The 17,428-nt window shown below is 51.5% G+C and overlaps 2 gene segments (V, D, J or C); both read left to right on the top strand.

The window, feature by feature from the left end:
* Positions 1–253: 253 nt before the first annotated feature.
* Positions 254–1,114, top strand: LOC123348481. The segment is given in 2 exon segments: positions 254–340; positions 784–1,114. Coding segments are annotated over 2 exon segments (366 nt in total).
* Positions 1,115–10,523: 9,409 nt separating this feature from the next.
* LOC123348494 lies at positions 10,524–10,979 on the top strand (the record flags this gene model as incomplete). The annotated part of the segment is given in 2 exon segments: positions 10,524–10,569; positions 10,663–10,979. Coding segments are annotated over 2 exon segments (363 nt in total), but the record flags the coding sequence as incomplete, so codon positions are not given.
* Between the last annotated feature and the right edge of the window lie 6,449 nt (positions 10,980–17,428).

Raw genomic sequence — 17,428 nt, 5'->3', positions numbered from 1 at the left:
TAAGCCCGTATTTAAGTACCACTGAGGTCAGTGTGATTTAGTGTTTTCCTAGATTGGTGCCTAAATTTCATTCATTTGCTCTGGCGTCCTCCATGACTGGGTCACTCTAAACTCCGAGGTCACTTATTTGTAACGGTGCGTGAAGCTGAGGTTTAGTCAAATGATTTAGCAACACCCACATGCAAATGAAGAAGGGAAATTGGCTGATAAAGGCGAGCAGGCGACCCTCACCGAAGAGCTGCCAGCAGACGAAGGGTTACTGCTTTGCCGCCCACCAGGTTGTTGTGGAGAATGAAAATGATCTGTCTGGGGTTCTTCGTCTTTTTGGCAGCTTTCTCAGGTGAGTGGATGAGCCCACAGGTGTCTGGTTAGGACAGCTGGGCTAGGGCAGGGGAAATGGTTTTAAGACTAAGACATAGCAGAGGGATTCAGGAATTCTGGATTCCAAATCCTAGAGCTTTAAACAAATCACATAGGATAGAATTTTAAAGCCATCAAGAGGATTTTAATACTCAATTCACGTTATTTTAACGGGAACTAGGTGTCAAAATCCCTTAGACAGCTTGAAAAATCTCAGGCTGGGTTTGTGCCTCAGTTTCCCCTCTGCAGAATGGTCAGACCTGCACTTCCCGCCTTCCCAGCAGTGCGGGGTGGATCAATTCGTCATTACCCACAAGCAGATCAGAAACTGCCATGAGGAGGGCAATGGAAGGACTTGGATAAACCTGGGAAGAGGAGGAAAAGAATGGAATTAACTGTGTTTTTATTGTTGTTTATTTAAAGGTGTCAGCTCCCAAATCCAGCTGACTCAGTCCGGGGCAGAAATCAAGAAGCCTGGAGAGTCTGCGAAGGTGACATGTAAAACCTCCGGCTACACCTTTACCAGCTACAATATTAACTGGGTGCGGCAGGCTCCCGGGAAAGCACTGGAGTGGATCGGATATATAACCCCCAGCAGTGGTGGCACTGGCTATGCCCAGGCCTTCCAGGGGCGATTCACCATCACCAGGGACACCTCCATAAGCACGGCCTATCTGCAGCTGGGCAGCCTGAGAACCGAGGACACGGCCACGTATTACTGTGCTAGATACACACAGTGACACAAACCACAGCTACAGCCATTCAAAAACCCTCAGTGAGAGAACCCAGATCTCCGCTAACACTGCAGCCTTTAGTCACCCCAGAGAGCATTTACTCGTGTAAACAGATTGCAGGTAATTTCCCCCAAATATCTTAGGTTCCTCACTCACTTAAGCCTCATGGTAAATACATTTTTTCTGTCTCCTAAGTCACTTCTCAAAATATGAATTAGGCTCCTGTGACACAGTCACATGTCACAGCAGCAAAACGCTGCTGGGTGAATGGCCTAAGCACCAGGCTATGGGGTATTTTGGGGAGGGGTCTTTCAATCTCTCCTGTTGAAGCTGTTGCACTGTGACTAATTTAATACTCATGAGGACTGAAAGAGAACGGGGTGTCTGCAGCCCAATGTCACCCTCCCCTTGACAGTGGAAGATGTGGGCTCAAATCCCGGTCCCAAATCAGGTGCGGGGGGGAGGGAATTTAACTGGCTCTACCATATGCTAGGGACGTGCTCTAACCACTAGGCTAACAGCTAAGGGAAGCACCAACAAATCCTTCTCTGGCTCAAGGGCTTTGGGCGGTGGGGGTTAAGTAACAGCGGGGGCACCAGACTCCAGGAGAGGGCTGTGAATCCCAACTGGCGTTAGGCACCTAACTCCCTTGAACAGGTGGGACTTAGGACCCAACACCTCCTCAGCATCCCCCAGCAGGGAGGTCAGACAGCGCCCCACTCAGCGCGTTTTCATTAGTTGGCTTTGACATTCCCGTAGGTGCCAGCTGCTAGGCAAGTTCTCATTGCTGGCTGGGCTTGTAATTGTTTCTTTGTCTGTTCATTCAGACAGACCAGAGCGAGTCTGTCCATACAGAGCAAACTGAACAGGGCTTCCTGGAGTCCCACCTTCCAAAGCGAGAAATGAACCTCTCGTCCGATCCCCGGCACCGCACCTCTTCGGCGGGTTCCGATAAAACCTTCTTCCCCTGCTGCTGTGACAAGGCTGGCTCTGGGATCCCAGCCTGCCAGGTCACAGAGGTGACAGACACATAAACCAGGGGGAGAGGGAAAGAGAAAAGATGTGACTTTTAGGGAGAGATTTTCCAGGGGTTAATAGAAATCCCCAGAGCCACTTGTGAAATCGAGGGACATATTTTAGGCTGCCAAGAGACAAAACACGCTCAGAATGAACTAAAGCTGAAGGAAGGTCGGTAGCCACGTGGTGGCAGGAAAATGTTCTGTGTGAGACTGGGGGAAAATATTTCCTAACAAGGGACCCCGGGAACACTAAGGGGATTTTCCCCTGCGGATGCTCCACCTAAGCCGGGACCAATGGACCCTTCATAGGCACGCCTACGGGAGGTCCACCGGAGCCGCCTGCCGCCCTCCTGGCGACCGGCAGAGCGCCCCCCCGTGCCGCCCCAAGCATGCGCTTGGCCGTGCTGGGGCCTGGAGCCACCCTGCTAATTAATAACCCACGCTGGGATTGCACTTCATGTCACCCGTGTCAGTGACACATCCCAGCAGAAAGACACCGATGTCTCACCAGACCCCCCCATGTGGGTTTGTTTGTTTGCTTGTTTGTTTGTTTTCCAGTTGAATGTTTTTTCTACCAAATGTGGCTCTGGCACAAGGACCATTTTCCTAGGAGAAAAAAAAATCCTGGGTTAAATTAATAAATAAATAAACCCATCAAAATATTCATTTTCTGGATGTAATCTGACTAATAATCCAGAAAGGGAAAACAGGGAGGGGGGTGGGCTGCGGAGACCGCTTCTCCCATGTACCACGCGGGGGCAGCACTGAGGAATGCGGCACAGCACGGCCTTAGGGACAAGACAGACAAGGGGCGGTGGGTTACCTACCTACCCTGCTCCGTTACACACGCAAACGGCGTTTGCACTTTGACCCCGCCAATCCCCCTGAAATCTGTGAGAAAAATGGCGGGTAACAGTTTTCAAAAGAAAAGCAGCCACAAAACTACACCCTGAGGTTCCCTCAGACCCAACCCCTGTGACATCCAACCAATCGGAGCTGAAGCCCAAATTAAAGTCCGTCTGTTCCGTGGGAACCGTGTTATTATTGTAGGTATGTCCTGCCGCTGGGAGCTTGGGCAAGTCCCAACCAGCCAGATTGAAAAGTGAATTAGGCTCGCAGAGAAGGACATTGGCCCCGAATGACGCTATGAAGGCTCCTAAAGTTTCCCCTAAATTCCATTGAAACCAAGAGGCGTTAGAGGCCTGGTCACTTCTGTAGACCCCACAAGGTGCCTTCCTGCATGTGAGGGCACCCAGAGACCTTTCAAAATCTCCCGCACTGAGCCTGGGTCCCCGCTGTAACACGATTGCCCTTCTCTACATCGCTGGAGTGTGGGGAGGTTAAATACACTGAATCCGCGAGGCGCGGAGATGCTGTGGTGAGGGGCGCGCCCAGAGGTACCTAAGACAGACGGCTGGAAAATACGACTCTGGGTATTTCGAGCATTACCGTTAGCAGAGTGTCACATCCAATTAACACAGTCAAAGGACAGATTCCCACTGAGTTCGCTGAGCTTTGCGTCAGGCCCAGAGCAGGAGCAAAAGACCTGCCCATTTTCTCTGAGCCCCAGAAAAGAAAACGAGGCGGCTCGGGAAGGGGTTTGTCTCTTACAAGGACAGGGATATGCAAATAGGTGACTGTCTCCTGTTTAAATCTCTCTCTGTCCCAGCAGCCCCCGGACAGACAATCCGCAGCCACTGGGTCTGTGCAGTTACCAGCCACTCCACTGAGGACTTTCCCCTGCAGCACCAGGGAAAATGAGACTTTGGCTCCATTTACTTTTCCTTGCGGGGGCTCTGGAAGGTATTTTCTCCCCATAGATGCACTGGGGAGGGGGGCGAACGTTCCTGGTTTTCTGCACTGATCTAAAAACGTAATTTGTAACCTGCTTTTATTGATATTCGTCTCCTGTTAACTGAGGGGGAATCGGGTTTCATGTGACCGGTTCCCTCATTAGTCCCTTTTCTCCCCCTTTCCCACAGGGGCCCGGTGACAGGTTGCTCTGACCCAGTCCGGTCCAGAGCTGAAGAAGCCCGGAGAATCCACTCGGCTGAAATGCGCCGTGAGCGGGTTCGCTGTCTCCGGCGATTATATGGACTGGGTCAGACAGGAGCCGGGAAAGGGGCTGGAGTGGCTGGTCCGCTACTGGAAACCAGGGCAGAGCGAGTATTATTCTCCCACCATCCAGGGGCGATTCACAGCCTCCAAGGACAGCGCCAACTTCTACCTGCAAATGCCCGGCCTGAAGCCCGAGGACACCGCCGAGTATTACTGTGCTGCGAGAGACACGGTGAGGGGAAGTCAGTCTGGGATCAGCGAAAAACCTGCCCTGCAGAGACCGGGGAAGGGATTTCCTGGGGGTGGCGCTTTCGCTCCACATCAATGAGAAGAGAGAGACGCACCAAGTATCTCCCCTTGGCGGGATCTCACACAACTGCCAGGGGAGAGAGAGGCTCTGCTGGCTCCATCTGCCCCGGGGAGCGCAGGGAGCAGATGCCCAGTGGCTACTTTAGCGAAGAAGGAGCAGGTGCATCCGCCCTCACTGTGCGATGCCCCCACTGACTCGCCAGGGCTTTCTGCTCAGCCAGTCTCCAGTGCGAGGCTCCCTCCGTCTCCCAATGAAGGGAGAAGCTGAGCCCCGAGGGAAGGTCCGTGGCAGTGCGGAGCCCCGAATGAAGATGATTGACTGGAAGGGGGGTCACTAATCTAGAGGTGACCTCCCCCCTCAGCCCGTGGATAATTCTCTGTGGGTGAAATTCACCCCGCGTGGAGGGCCTTACACAAGGGCCCCTGCCTGGACTGTGTCCCGCCAGCCAGAGGAATCTCTGCACCCCACGCAGCAGTTTAGAAGGGCACAATCCTGATTCCCCTGCCGCAGCCTTCCCCCTTCTGTCCACACTTAGGCCTGTGCCGGTTGGGTGGGATATGGGCCTGTTTTCACGCACACTCCTGCGGCGCCTCGTACACCTTTGATTGGGGGCAGTTTGGGGTCCCCACACTAGTGCTGACATCAGCCAATGTGCAGAGCGGGGGGAGAATTCCATGTGCGCCAGGTGAGCAGAGACACAGCAAGAATCACGCGATTGATGAGTGTTCCCAGGGCACAAACAACCGACATCTTCAACCGGAGCCATCGGGACCAACCCCAGAGAGACAGAAAAGCGGCGCCATTGCGCCTACAGGTCCCGAGCCGAGAAGAAGGGGCTCGAACGGACACCAGTGTTATTCCCCACGTCTCTGCTTCCCAGCGAAAGGGGGAGTTTGGGAAGAAATACAAACACGTGTCCAAAGGCCATTCCTGTCCCCTGGGCACAGAGTGCCTAACTGCCCCGGCTGCGCTCACACGTCACAGGAAATAGCTTATTTCAACAGCATAACAGCAAATGGATTTTCCTTTGTTCTCTCGCCTTCCACATGGACCGGCTGTGTCCAATGGCCAGCGAGCCCCGTGTTGGGGACCCCCATTGCCGCACCTCTCTGGGGGTGCTGACCGCCCAACTTCTCAACATCAAACTCCTTCTAACTTGCTCAAAATGGGCAAAGAAAAATTCTGGGACACTCAATAACGAGTCCCCTTTAAACAGCTCATCCTGTGCGCACGGTAGGAAAATCGGTGTTGCAATGAGAGAGGCCCCAGCACTGTTTGCTGAGGGTGATACGTGAATGTATCAGGGCTTGATCCAGTATCAGGCACCGTGTTAAAGATACAGTCACACGGTCCTTGCTGGACGCTCTAGTCCGTCACTCTCCCCCGGGTGCTCAGGGCTGGGATCTGGGGCCCACTCGCAGTTGAATCCCCCAGTCCCTTAGGAAAAGGGGAAGGTGCAAATGCGACTACTCCCCTCCCCTGCTGAAAACCCCTCAATCCCCAGACCCTGAAGCTCTGGCACTGAGAAGCCGCAGCCGCGTGGGTTCAAGCAGTAAAATAGTTATTTACCCTTTCCCCGAATACACACACCAGGGGTCACCAGATGAAATTAATAGGGGTCCGAAAGTCTAACGAGGACCCTCGCGCCCTCTGCCCGGCGCTGCACAGACACAGGACGGGACAGTCTGACTCCCGCACCCGGAGCCCTAGGGCGAGTCACTCAGATCACTGGCAGCAGGAGTGTGTGTCTCTTATAAAGCGGGGACATGCAAATGAGGGAGACAGTTTCCTGTTTAAATCTGAGCCTCTCTCTGCCCAGGCTGCACCCGGAGACACAATCCGCAGCCCCTGGGTCTGTGCAGTGACCAGCCAGTCCCTGCGAACTTTCCCCTCCAGCACCCGGGAAAATGGGATTTTTGCTCCTCGTAATTTTCGCTCTAGCAGCTTTGGAAGGTATTTTCCTCCTCTGAATAACGGGCAGAGTTAGAAGAATATTGTGTTACCTCTGTTTTTATGCCGATATTAATGGCCTGTCTTTATTCCCAGGTGTCTGGTCCCAGGTGCAGCTGGTGGAGTCCGGAGGGGATGTGAAAAAGCCCGGAGACTCTCTGCGCCTCTCCTGCAAAGCCTCCGGGTTCACCTTCAGCAGCTACAGGATGGACTGGTTCCGACAGGCTCCCGGGAAGGGACTGGAATGGGTCGCTGCTATAAGCACGGGCGGGAGTGGTACATACTACCCTGATTCAGTGAAAGGCCGATTCACCATCTCCAGGGATGATCCCAAGAGTGAGCTGTATCTGCAAATGACCGGCCTGAAGCCCGAGGACACCGCCCGCTATTACTGTGCGAGAGACACAGTGACACGAAACCGGTTTGTGATCCTACAAAAACCCAGGCTGCGGAATCGCGCTTTTCCCGGCAGCCGCGCGGGGGCAGCAGTGACACACACACCGCTCCGGGCTGGGACAGGAGACCCGGCACCCGGGTGAATGTAACACAAACCTCCCGGCAGTTTTAACCCTTCCGTTCCCGGGCAATGTGTCTCCCCTTCCTGCCCGGAGCCCCGCTGGGCCTGCGGCGCAGAGATCCCTCGCTTCATCTGTGAACCCCAATCCGGAGTGAGTCCTGTTCTGAGTCGCTCTACTGAGGCCAGTTACTGCAATGTGAGAGACCACATCAATGCCCCATTCCACATCTAGGCCCCAAGAACCCGCACTGAAAACTTTATTCCACATAAAAAGCTGCTTACCGGGAACCTCCTCTGGTGCTTGTCCTTCCCCAAGCACTGGCCACCACGACTGACTGCCTTCCGCCTGACTCAGAAGAGCTCCTGGCTGCATGCCTCGAGGGATTCCGGGGTGTCTCCCCCAACCCCAGCACCCTCGCTCCTGCTTTCCTCCTCCTCCTCCACCCCCCTTGGTGCGCTGGGCTCGGAAGTGTCCATGGTGGTTGTTGGAGTGGAGGTCGGGTCGCCCCCAAGTATCACGTCCAGCTCTTTGTAGAAATGGCAGGTTGTGGGGGTAGCACCAGAGCGATGGTTTGCCTCACAGATTTTGCGGTAGGTGTTCTGCAGCCCGTTCACTTGAACCTGACACTGCACGGCGTCCCGCTCATGGCCCCTTTCTGTCTTGGCTCTTGATATCTGCCTGAAAGTATCATAATTCCTCCAGCTGGAGCATAGCTGGGACTGGACAGCTTCCTCCCCTGAAACAGTGATGAGGTCCAGCACCTCAGCATTGCTCCACGCTGGGGATCACTTGGTGCGTGGAGGCCTGGTCACCTGGAAAGATGCGCTGAGAGCACTCCACGCCTGGCTGAGCAAACAGGAAGGGGATTTTCAAAATTCCCAGAGAATTTAAAGGGCGGATCTGACAGTTGGCCACCTGAGGCCAGGGCAATAGAGTTTGAACTGATGACCAGAGTGGCTAGAACAGGCTTTGTGGGACACTTCTGGAGGCCAATCAGGGTGCATTAGGTGTCCACACTGGCACCGTGGTGCTCCAGTGGGAGTGGATCAAACATTATTCCTCTCGCCCAGGTGGAGAACCAGGAGCGCTCCAGCCATGGAGTCAGAGTGCGCTACGTGCCTTGCCAGCATGGACGGGGAGTGAGGGTCAGCGCTCTAGGTGGCTTTATTGCACTATAACATGCAAGTGTAGCCAAGGTCTAAGACTCTTTTCTTATGCTAGACATTCCTTGCCCAAGTTAATCATGGCACCCAACCAGCTGCTGTGTCAGGAATATCCATCCGTCGCTGCATTGGGGAATGGCCCAAGGCCAATGAAGGTAATTGATGGACCCATTCCATACATTCCCGTGATCTTTCCATCACACCCACAGTAACAGATTGTTTTATCTCTTAGATACACACATGTTCCCCCCCCCAGTCACCCTCATATCTGAGCACCTCCTACTTTCTATCTCATCTATCCTCCCTGCACCCCACAGAGGGAGGAAAGTCCCGTTATCCCCATTTCACAGCCGGAGAACTGAGGTACAGCAATGGGAGTTGGGCACCTGGGGGCTTTGGAAAATTCCCCTAGACTCTAGAGCCTGAAATAAGTGACTTGTTGCTTCGGGTGACACAGGAAGTCTGGGCTAGAGCAGCGAAAGGAGCCTCGGCATTCACAGCCCCAGGTGGGCACCCTGCCCCCTGAATCATCCTTCCTCGCTTCCTCGTGCCACTTTCTGAACCCACAGGCAGGTACATTGAGCTCTTGAAGTGAGGAAGTTTTCTGTGTCCCAAGAAGGGGGATATGCAAATGCAGGACAGGTTCCTGTTTAAATCTCTCTCTCTCTCTCTCCCTCTTCCCCAGTTGCAACCCAGGAATCCCGAGCACCCTGGGTCTGTACAGATACCAGCCAACTCCCCAGAGAATTTTCCCCTTCAACTTCCGGGAAAATGAGACTTTGGCTAACTTTAATTCTCCTTGCTGCGGTGTTGGAAGGTATTTTCTCACCGATCAATCTATTGGAGGGTGCGGGATTGTTCTCTGGGTGACGCTGCAATGGCTGCGATTTATAACATCGCTTCACTCTGGGTCTCACACCTTTCCCGGAACATGTGCTTCATGTGGCTGATTCTTCTCCCGTTCACTTACATTCGCTGCTTGAATCCGCTGCTGATTTTTGTCGTATTTACAATCTGTCCCGTTTCCCTTCTCCCCCAGGGCCCGCTCCCAGGTGGTTCTGACCCAGTCGGGGCCAGCGCTGAAGAAGGCCGGAGAGTCCCATACGCTGCAATGTGCCACCAGCGGGATCGCTCTGAGCAGCGCCTGGATGGGCTGGATCAGACAGGAGCCGGGAAGGGGCTGGAGTCGCTGGTCAGTTACCATAGTCCCTCAAACAAGTACTACGCCTCCTCCATCCAGGGCCGATTCACAGCCGCCAAGGACAGCACCAGCTTCTACCTGCACGTGAGCAGCCCGAGAGCGGAGGACACCGCCGTGTGTTAGTGCGCCAGAGACGCGCACAGTGCGGGGAAGCGAGTCCGGGCTCAGACAAAAACCTTCTTGGCAGCTGCAGAGGAAGTTCTCCGCCTGGGGGCGCTAATGAGTCACAGACAGGAAGGAACCGCCCGATGGGAGCACCGGAGAGAAAGGGTCAGGGTAGAAATGCAGGTCCCCGGATTATAGGTATTTCCAGGCCAGCAGCATTTCTAAATGCACCTCATTCATCATTCACTCTGGAATTGCTCTGTACGTCAGACACGGCCATGCAAAGAGTTCCTCTCACTCCCTTTTCTGTTGCAAACACGCACAAAAAAACAGAAACACACACACACACACACACAAAAACAGAGACGCATCAATACACACATAAAAACACTAACACAGACACAGCACGAATATACGCAGAAATAAACCCATTCTTTTAAACCCAAATATGTATACCAACATATATGAACGCAGAAACACTCCCACACTGTCACACAAACACACACACACACACACAAACTTAGTTCTTCAAGCCCCCATACAAACACCTATACACATCAACACACACATACAATCACACAAGCACCCACACATACAAGTACCCACACCTGCAAGCACTAACATATATATATAATGCACACAGAGAGAGAGAGAGAGAAACCTCTCAGACGAGTTTTGGGTGTGTTTAAGGTGAAAATATTGGAATGAAAAGACTTAGCCAAATTCTGCTCTCACTGAAACTCGCCCACATGAAGAATCAGTGCCCTGAAGTAAATTCCAGTTTTATACCAAGTACCTGAGAACAGAATCTGACCTTGCACGGAGTGGGAACTATCGAACCAGTTTACAGCCATGGTCTCCTGCCCTCATCTACCCTTTACTGTGCTGTTCTGTACCCGGAGCCCTAGGGCGAGTGACTCAGATCACTGGCAGCAGGAGTGTGTGTCTCTTATAAAGCGGGGACATGCAAATGAGGGAGACAGTTTCCTGTTTAAATCTGTGCCTCTCTCTGCCCAGGCTGCACCCGGAGACACAATCCGCAGCCCCTGGGTCTGTGCAGTGACCAGCCAGTCCCTGAGAACTTTCCCCTCCAGCACCCGGGAAAATGGGATTTTTGCTCCTGTTCGTTTTCGCTGTAGCCGCTTTGGAAGGTATTTTCCTCCTCTGAATAACTGGCAGAGTGAGAAGAATATTGTGTTACCGCTGTTTTTATACCGATATTAATGGCCTGTCTTTATTCCCAGGTGTCCGGTCCCAGGTGCAGCTGGTGGAGTCCGGAGGGGATGTGAAAAAGCCCGGAGACTCTCTCCGCCTCTCCTGCAAAGCCTCCGGCTTCACCTTCAGCAGCTACCATATGAGCTGGGTCCGACAGGCTCCCGGGAAGGGGCTGGAGTGGGTTTCACTCATTTACACTGATGGGAGCCAACAGTTTTACGCAGACTCAGTGAAAGGGCGATTCACCATCTCCAGAGACAATTCCAACAACCTGCTGTATCTGCAAATGACCGGCCTGAAGCCCGAGGACACCGCCCGGTATCACTGTGCGGGAGACACAGTGAGGGGAAGCCGGGCTGAGCTCAGACAAGAACCTCCCCCTGCAGTGATCAGAGAAGCGGTTTGGTGTTGGGGGCGCCCAAGGCCCGTGAGTGACAATGAGATCAGTTCTGGGAAAGGGCCTAGCAGCAACAAACCCTTTTATTGTTATTATTGTTCCTCTTCTTTGCTTTTACACGAGGTGAAGGAATTTATACAAGTTCCCGCAAAGCGCAGAACATTCTTAGTTGGGTCCCTGCCTCTTTCTTTCCTCTCCAGAGACAAATTCTGAGCCCACCCCCAACCTGCCGGGGAGTCACAGATCCATAGACATAAAGGCCAGAACGGAGCAGGATGAGAAACTAGTCTGAGCTCCTGCATAACACAGGCCACAGAGCCTCAACCTGGTTCATTCCGGTTCCCTCTAGGACCCTCTTCACTTCACCGTGCTGGGATAAATTCATGAAGGTTAAGTCCATTAATGGCTATTAGCCGGGATGGGTAAGGAATGGTGTCCCTAGCCCAGGGTTTCTCAAACAGGGGTCACCACTTGTGTAGGGAAAGCCCCTGGCCGGCCGGGCTGGTGTGTTTACCTGTCCAGTCCACAGATCTGGCCCATCACTGCGGATCGCTGCTCCGGGTCAATGGGAGCTGCTGCATGCGGCATAGGCTGTGCAGTGATCCGTGGCCAGTGGGAGCCGCTATCAGCCAGACCTGTGGATAGGGCAGGTAAACACACCAGCCCAGCCGGCCGCCGGGGGCTTTCCCTACACAAGAGGCGACCCGTTTGAGAAACCCTGCACTAGCCTCTGTTTTTCAGAGGGTGGAGATGGATGGTAGGAGAGAGATCGCTGTTAGGTTACCTGTTAGGTTCACTCCCTCTGGGGCACCTGGCACTGGCCATTGTCAGTAGACAGGATACTGGGCTGGGTGGACCTTTGGTCTGACCCAGTCTGGCTGTTATTATGTTGTTATGATTCCGCTTAGAGTCACCACTGTCAGTGACACATTCCCAGAGAAGGGCCCTGATCGCTCAGCTTTTGGCACTGGAACCCACCAACTTTCTTTGTGTGTTTGTTTTGTTTTCGGTTATTTGTCTAGTTAGTAGAATATTTTTTTCACCTGCGGTGGCTTTTCTTGCCCAAAGAGCATTTTCCTAGGAGAAAAAAAATCCTGCGTTAAACCACCACCAGGGGGCAGCAACGGTGCAAAGAGCAAACAGCCCAGCCTGGGGGACAGGACGGAAAAGGGGCCCTGGAGGTTGGAAAACATCATTTTTTACCTCTGTACCTACACAGATCGCTCGTTTGCACATAGGATCTGCAGGTGCCCTTTGACTCCGCCTCGCTCTGGGTTCAACTTCAGTGCTGAGTCCGGTCAGCTCCTGGGCAGCGGCTGGAGCGCAGGGCCGGCTCTAGTTTTTTTGTCTCCTGAAGAAACCCCCCCCCCCCTTTTTTCGGTGGCTTTTACACGTGTTTGCACAGCCCCTGACTTGCGGTGTTTTCCACTCTGCTCAGCAACGGCTGCTGATGGCTCTGTGACCTCATTCCAAGGGCATCTCTTGGACTCAAAAGAAAGACGGGGCTTGTATTCGCTACATGGTCTATTGGGGGCATCTTGTCTTGTTAAAGGGGAATCGCTTTTGCATTTGCTCTTCTTTCAGCGCAGAACTTCACTTCCCACCCAGACTGGAAGCGAGATCAGAGAGTTTCACTCCTTAAAGTCTAAAACCCACCAGTGTTTCTTTCCCCCGCTTCTCTCTTCTTTCGGTAAAAGGCTCCTGGTGTCTTTCCCTTTCACCTTCATTGGAAGGAATGTCCTCTGTCACCCCTCCCCCCCGGTCCCCGCTTTCCCATCAGCACCCTCCTTCCAGTGACCTGCTCCTGTAGCGAATGCCTCACATGTCTAGGGTCGGGAACTATCCCACAGATCAAAAGGGAAGTGGGTGGGTGGGGGGATTAGGCCAACGGGGTCCGGGGACGCCACTCAGTCTGTCCCAGAGCCATGAAAAAACCTCACCGGGACAGTTCAGCTCCCAAATCCCTCTCTCCTCTTCCCCAGCACTAGCGGGGTTTGCAGCCAAGCAGCTGTGAATTACACTCACTGCTGGGGATGTTTTTCTGTTTGTTGTTTTACCGCAGCCAGACAATAATCCGCACGAGTTACTGGAGGCTCCTTTGCTAGCAGGGCTGCACTTAAAGGCGCTTGGGTTTGGGCCCCCCCCCCCCCCCTTTGCGTCTCTGATCGCTCTGCAAAAGGCCAGAGGAAAGCAGCGGCCGGTCCTCAGCTGGTGTGAATTGACATTGACTTCAGCTCCGACCATTCCCACCAGCTGAGGAGCTGCCCCCAAAGGTGTTTCTCAGCTACACCTAGCACGTGTGACACGGGTCCGGGACTCTCTCCGCCACCCGAGGCCCGGATCCTGCTCTCATGAGAGAGAAGTCAGCACAGATCCCTGTCGATCCCTGCAGGACACTGTCGGATTGTGACATGGGCAGCACCTGCCCGTCTCTCTGGCCGCTGCTTGGCAGAGGGGCTGTGTTCAGGGGGGAGAACGCGTGGGTCCCTGAGTGCAAGCCAGCACCACGGGCAGCAGCGCGGGAAAGTGCTTGGGTCTCAGACAAGCAAAGAAGATGGGGGGGTGGAGTTATCCTGGCCCTGAGTCGCCTCGTTGTTCCCAGAGTAGCGCGGAATGAGCCCGGGATGGCGTCTGGTGTCGCCTTTGTTAGGAGTGTGTTTGAGTCTGACAGGTACGTTCAGATGAGTTTTTGCTTCTCCCAAAGCCGCTGGGTGGAAGCAGCGGGGTGCTGCAGAAATACGGAGAGAGGAGATCGCCTCTCCTGGAAAAGTGTCCTTACGCCCTGTCCCTCTGACCAGTCCTTGTTTCTTTAGAGTCAGGTCTTCTTTTGACACTGCTCTGTCAGACCAGGCGCCTTTGGCTGGGGCAGCCTGCTGCAGCCGTACAGAGCGACTGGGGGAACTGGGCTCCAGCGGTGATGGTGGGGCGGAAATGGGGCGGGCTGCATCAGCCTGACCCCCTGTGTCTGTTGCCTATTTGTACAGACAGTCCCCCTAGGCTTCCCTAGGAGCGCCCGGTCTGGAATCTCTCTCTCCATCCAGACAGACACACGAGTGTGAAATAGCCTGAGCTCTGTGACAGCCTCGCCAAGGGCCAGTCCACGTTCGCTTAGAGGACAGGGTCGATGCACGTGGGATCCAGCTGTCAGGCTGAACTTCACTCTGGAGATCCACAAACCAGCTGTTTGATCTCTCCCCTCAGGTGCCTGACTGCTGTGGAAGCCAGTAAATAATTAACAAGGTTTTGAAAAGATCTTAATGAATGTTAGTTAGCAAGAGTCAGGCCATACTGTGACCCTTATGACGTGAGATTTGTAGAAGCAAGATAATGTAAGACAGAGTGAACTGTGTGAAAGTATTACGACCTTGCAATGTGCAGTCTTGCTTTTTCTAGTAAGATAGCAGAAAAGTTTATGTATAAACAAAATGTATTTGTTGCTTTTTACTGTCTCCATGATTGTCTAAGCTTGTCTGTAACGAAGGTATAAAGGCTTGATGTAATTGTTTACCAGTTGAGAGACCTGTCCAGGACCCTGTGTCCTATGGCACTTTCTCCCTCCATGGTAATTACTGGAGAAATAATAAAGTATTTAATTTTGCTGCACCCAAACAAAAAGCGAGAACTACGTTTTTCTTCGACAATTTGGGGGCTCGTCCGGGATGGCAACGCCCACGGACCCACAGACGGCTACTACGGATCATTCCCCTTCGAACCCCATGGCGCCACATGAGAGGTATGAGACCTTTTGAAATCTCTATTGGGGTATCGGAGGAGGACTGTCCCTGAGGACGTCTGTCTCTCTGTTGGGCTCACGCCATCTGAACTTATTGACTGTGCAGCAGGATCAGATGCAAAGTGGTATTGGGGAGAGGCCCCAATAAGGTTAGTTTATAGCAGTACTGGGAACTGCTGAGTTGGCCAAGGTAAATGCATAAGGTAATGCATAAGGTAATGCATAGGTAATGCATTAGAATGCACCGGTGCTGAGGGGTTTTTACCGCCTCAAGAGGGGTTGTCATACCGCCTCATGGTAATGGTCCGGACCAGGTAAAGATGCATCGTGGTTAAAAAAAAATAAACAAAAAAAATTTAAAAAGGTTAAAAAAGGGTTAAAAAAAAAGAAAAAGGAAGAAAAGGAGGCCTTGGTGTGTGTGTGTGTACACCAGTGTGAGTGGCTGTTACCGGGCTAGCCCGGTAACTAGTGGATCTTTAGGAGATCCGACCCACGGTGGGCTGACTCGGCCAGGCATTGTCCGGCGAGGAAGCTGCCTGGGTCTAGGAGTGTGTGAACCCATCTTCCCTCCCCTTTCCTTGTGAGTCTCTCCTGTGTGAGTGGAAAATGGGTAAGGGACTGTCTAAATATTCCACCTTACCCCCTAAGGGTACCCCAGCATATTACATGTACGTACATTATGGTCCTAAAACCTGCAGGTATTTAAATGATTAAAATCTGTACACGCGTGAAAATTCATTTAAACAATGCCCATTAGAAGGCACCTTCAATCTAGATGAGATCATATATCTAAGAGGAGCTTTTAATCACCAAAGAAAAGCCTCTGACACGGTGTGAGCAATTTGTCTAGGAACAGGTTAATTTGAAATTCGGCTTCACCCAGAGATAGGAGAAGTTGTTTTGTGTTCAAGGTCATGTATCAGTGCGGACTATGCTAAGTGCAAAGAAAACTGCTTTCAGCCCCAGCTACTTGTGGAAAATTGAAACTGAGGCAAACCAAACGCAGTACAAGTTACAGAATTGGAATTATATTTGCAAAGCTTAACTTCCCAGTGAGACATGTGTGAGTATTAAAGTGGTTTAAGGCTTGGGGCATTCATGTTTTTCCTGTGTGAGGTGGGAGCATTCCCAATACTCTCCATTGTTGTTTTATTATTTTTAATGAAGGTTTAAAATTTGATTGTATGCTCTGTCAGTCTGATCACCTGACATAAGGGATAAATTAGTAACAGGAATTTGTCACAGTTTGGTGTGCAATTAATAATGGGGGGGCCCTGCAGAATTTACACCATCTATCTGTTTTACCCTTGTTATTTTGTGTTTGCTTTGTTTGGTATTGTTGGTTGCATGATTAAAGGTGAGCTCTAATAGAATAAGGAAACACTATTTAGCTTTGGCTCTGTTTTGTTTAACCGGTTACTGTTGTTTTTCTGCTCTGTTCATTTGGGCGTTAGGTGTGTGAGCGGAACTGAACTTCTCGTTCGTAATTCCTCAGGGTGGAAGCCATGTGTGCGATGAAGCTCTGAGGTTGTCCTGAGATTTTACTGTCCCGCCCCCCCTGTAACGGATAATGTAATAGAAGTAGGAAAAATCTGGCTTAGACTGTAATTTTCTTTGCTCTCTGTGTAATTTTCTTTTCTGTTTAAGTGTCAGCAGACAAATGGGTGGGTCTCTGGGTAGACCCCCAAAGGGGTTTGGATTATGTGTTAAGTGAATGGCCATGTATTTTTGCCCAGGTGGCAAGCCTTACTAGGGAGGACTCAGGTAGTCTTGTGAGTAGAAATGTTTTGGGGAAAAGACCAGTAGGGTGGGGCTAGTTGAGAAGCTCACCATCCTAGCTAAACTGGTAGTGGAGCAAATTGGTGCAAAATGGAAGGGACGGCTCAGCGAGAAAAAAAAGGATCGGGCCCAGGCGAGCAGGCAACAGACAGAGTGATTGGAAAACAGGTTGGAAACTTTTGAGGGTGTAGTGGAAAAAAGGATTAAGTGAATATAAGCATGAGAATTTCAAATACTCAGAAATATATTTGGAATGGTGATTTGAACTGGTGAAGTGGCTGTTGGAAGGGAAAAGCAAGTGATTTTTAAGAGAACAATTTTTTGGTGTCTTTGAAATGTTTGTAAATAAATTCAGGCAAATAAATTTATTAGATTGTAATAATTTGGCTGTGACCAATTTTGTTAAATCAGTTGAGGACTGTATACAGTGCTATGTAATGAAAATTTTATTAGGCTCTACAGGCACTATAAGTGGTGATGTTTTCTTTCAGTGTTTAAAAGCAGGAGTTGAAAATAAAAAAGCAAGCCGGAAAGCATCTGTGTTAATGCAAATTAACTAACTGATAAGGTAGAGGCCGCTGAACCAGGGCTGTCTAAGAAACACATACGAGAAAATATGGGGTAATTCCTCTGTTTTGCCTAGAATCAACAAGAGTATTTGTATATTTTAAGTATTTAACTGCCCGGAAGGGGTGGACCTCTGTTATTGTCTTTCAGATAATCAAAGAAAACTAATGCCAGCTGCACAACATTCAACGTACCTTGATTTACTGGCACAGTAAAAAATTATGTTGTGTGTTCTATGTTCTGTCTTGTCATGTTTGTCTAGTGGCCAGAATTGTTGTGTTTCATATTTTCATGAGATGGTCTGATTTGAACTCAAGCG

This window comes from Mauremys mutica, chromosome 13 (assembly GCF_020497125.1).
Source record: "Mauremys mutica isolate MM-2020 ecotype Southern chromosome 13, ASM2049712v1, whole genome shotgun sequence".
Lineage (NCBI taxonomy): Eukaryota > Metazoa > Chordata > Testudines > Geoemydidae > Mauremys > Mauremys mutica.
Note: the sequence above shows the minus strand (reverse complement) of the source record. Positions and strands in the feature narration are given on the sequence as shown.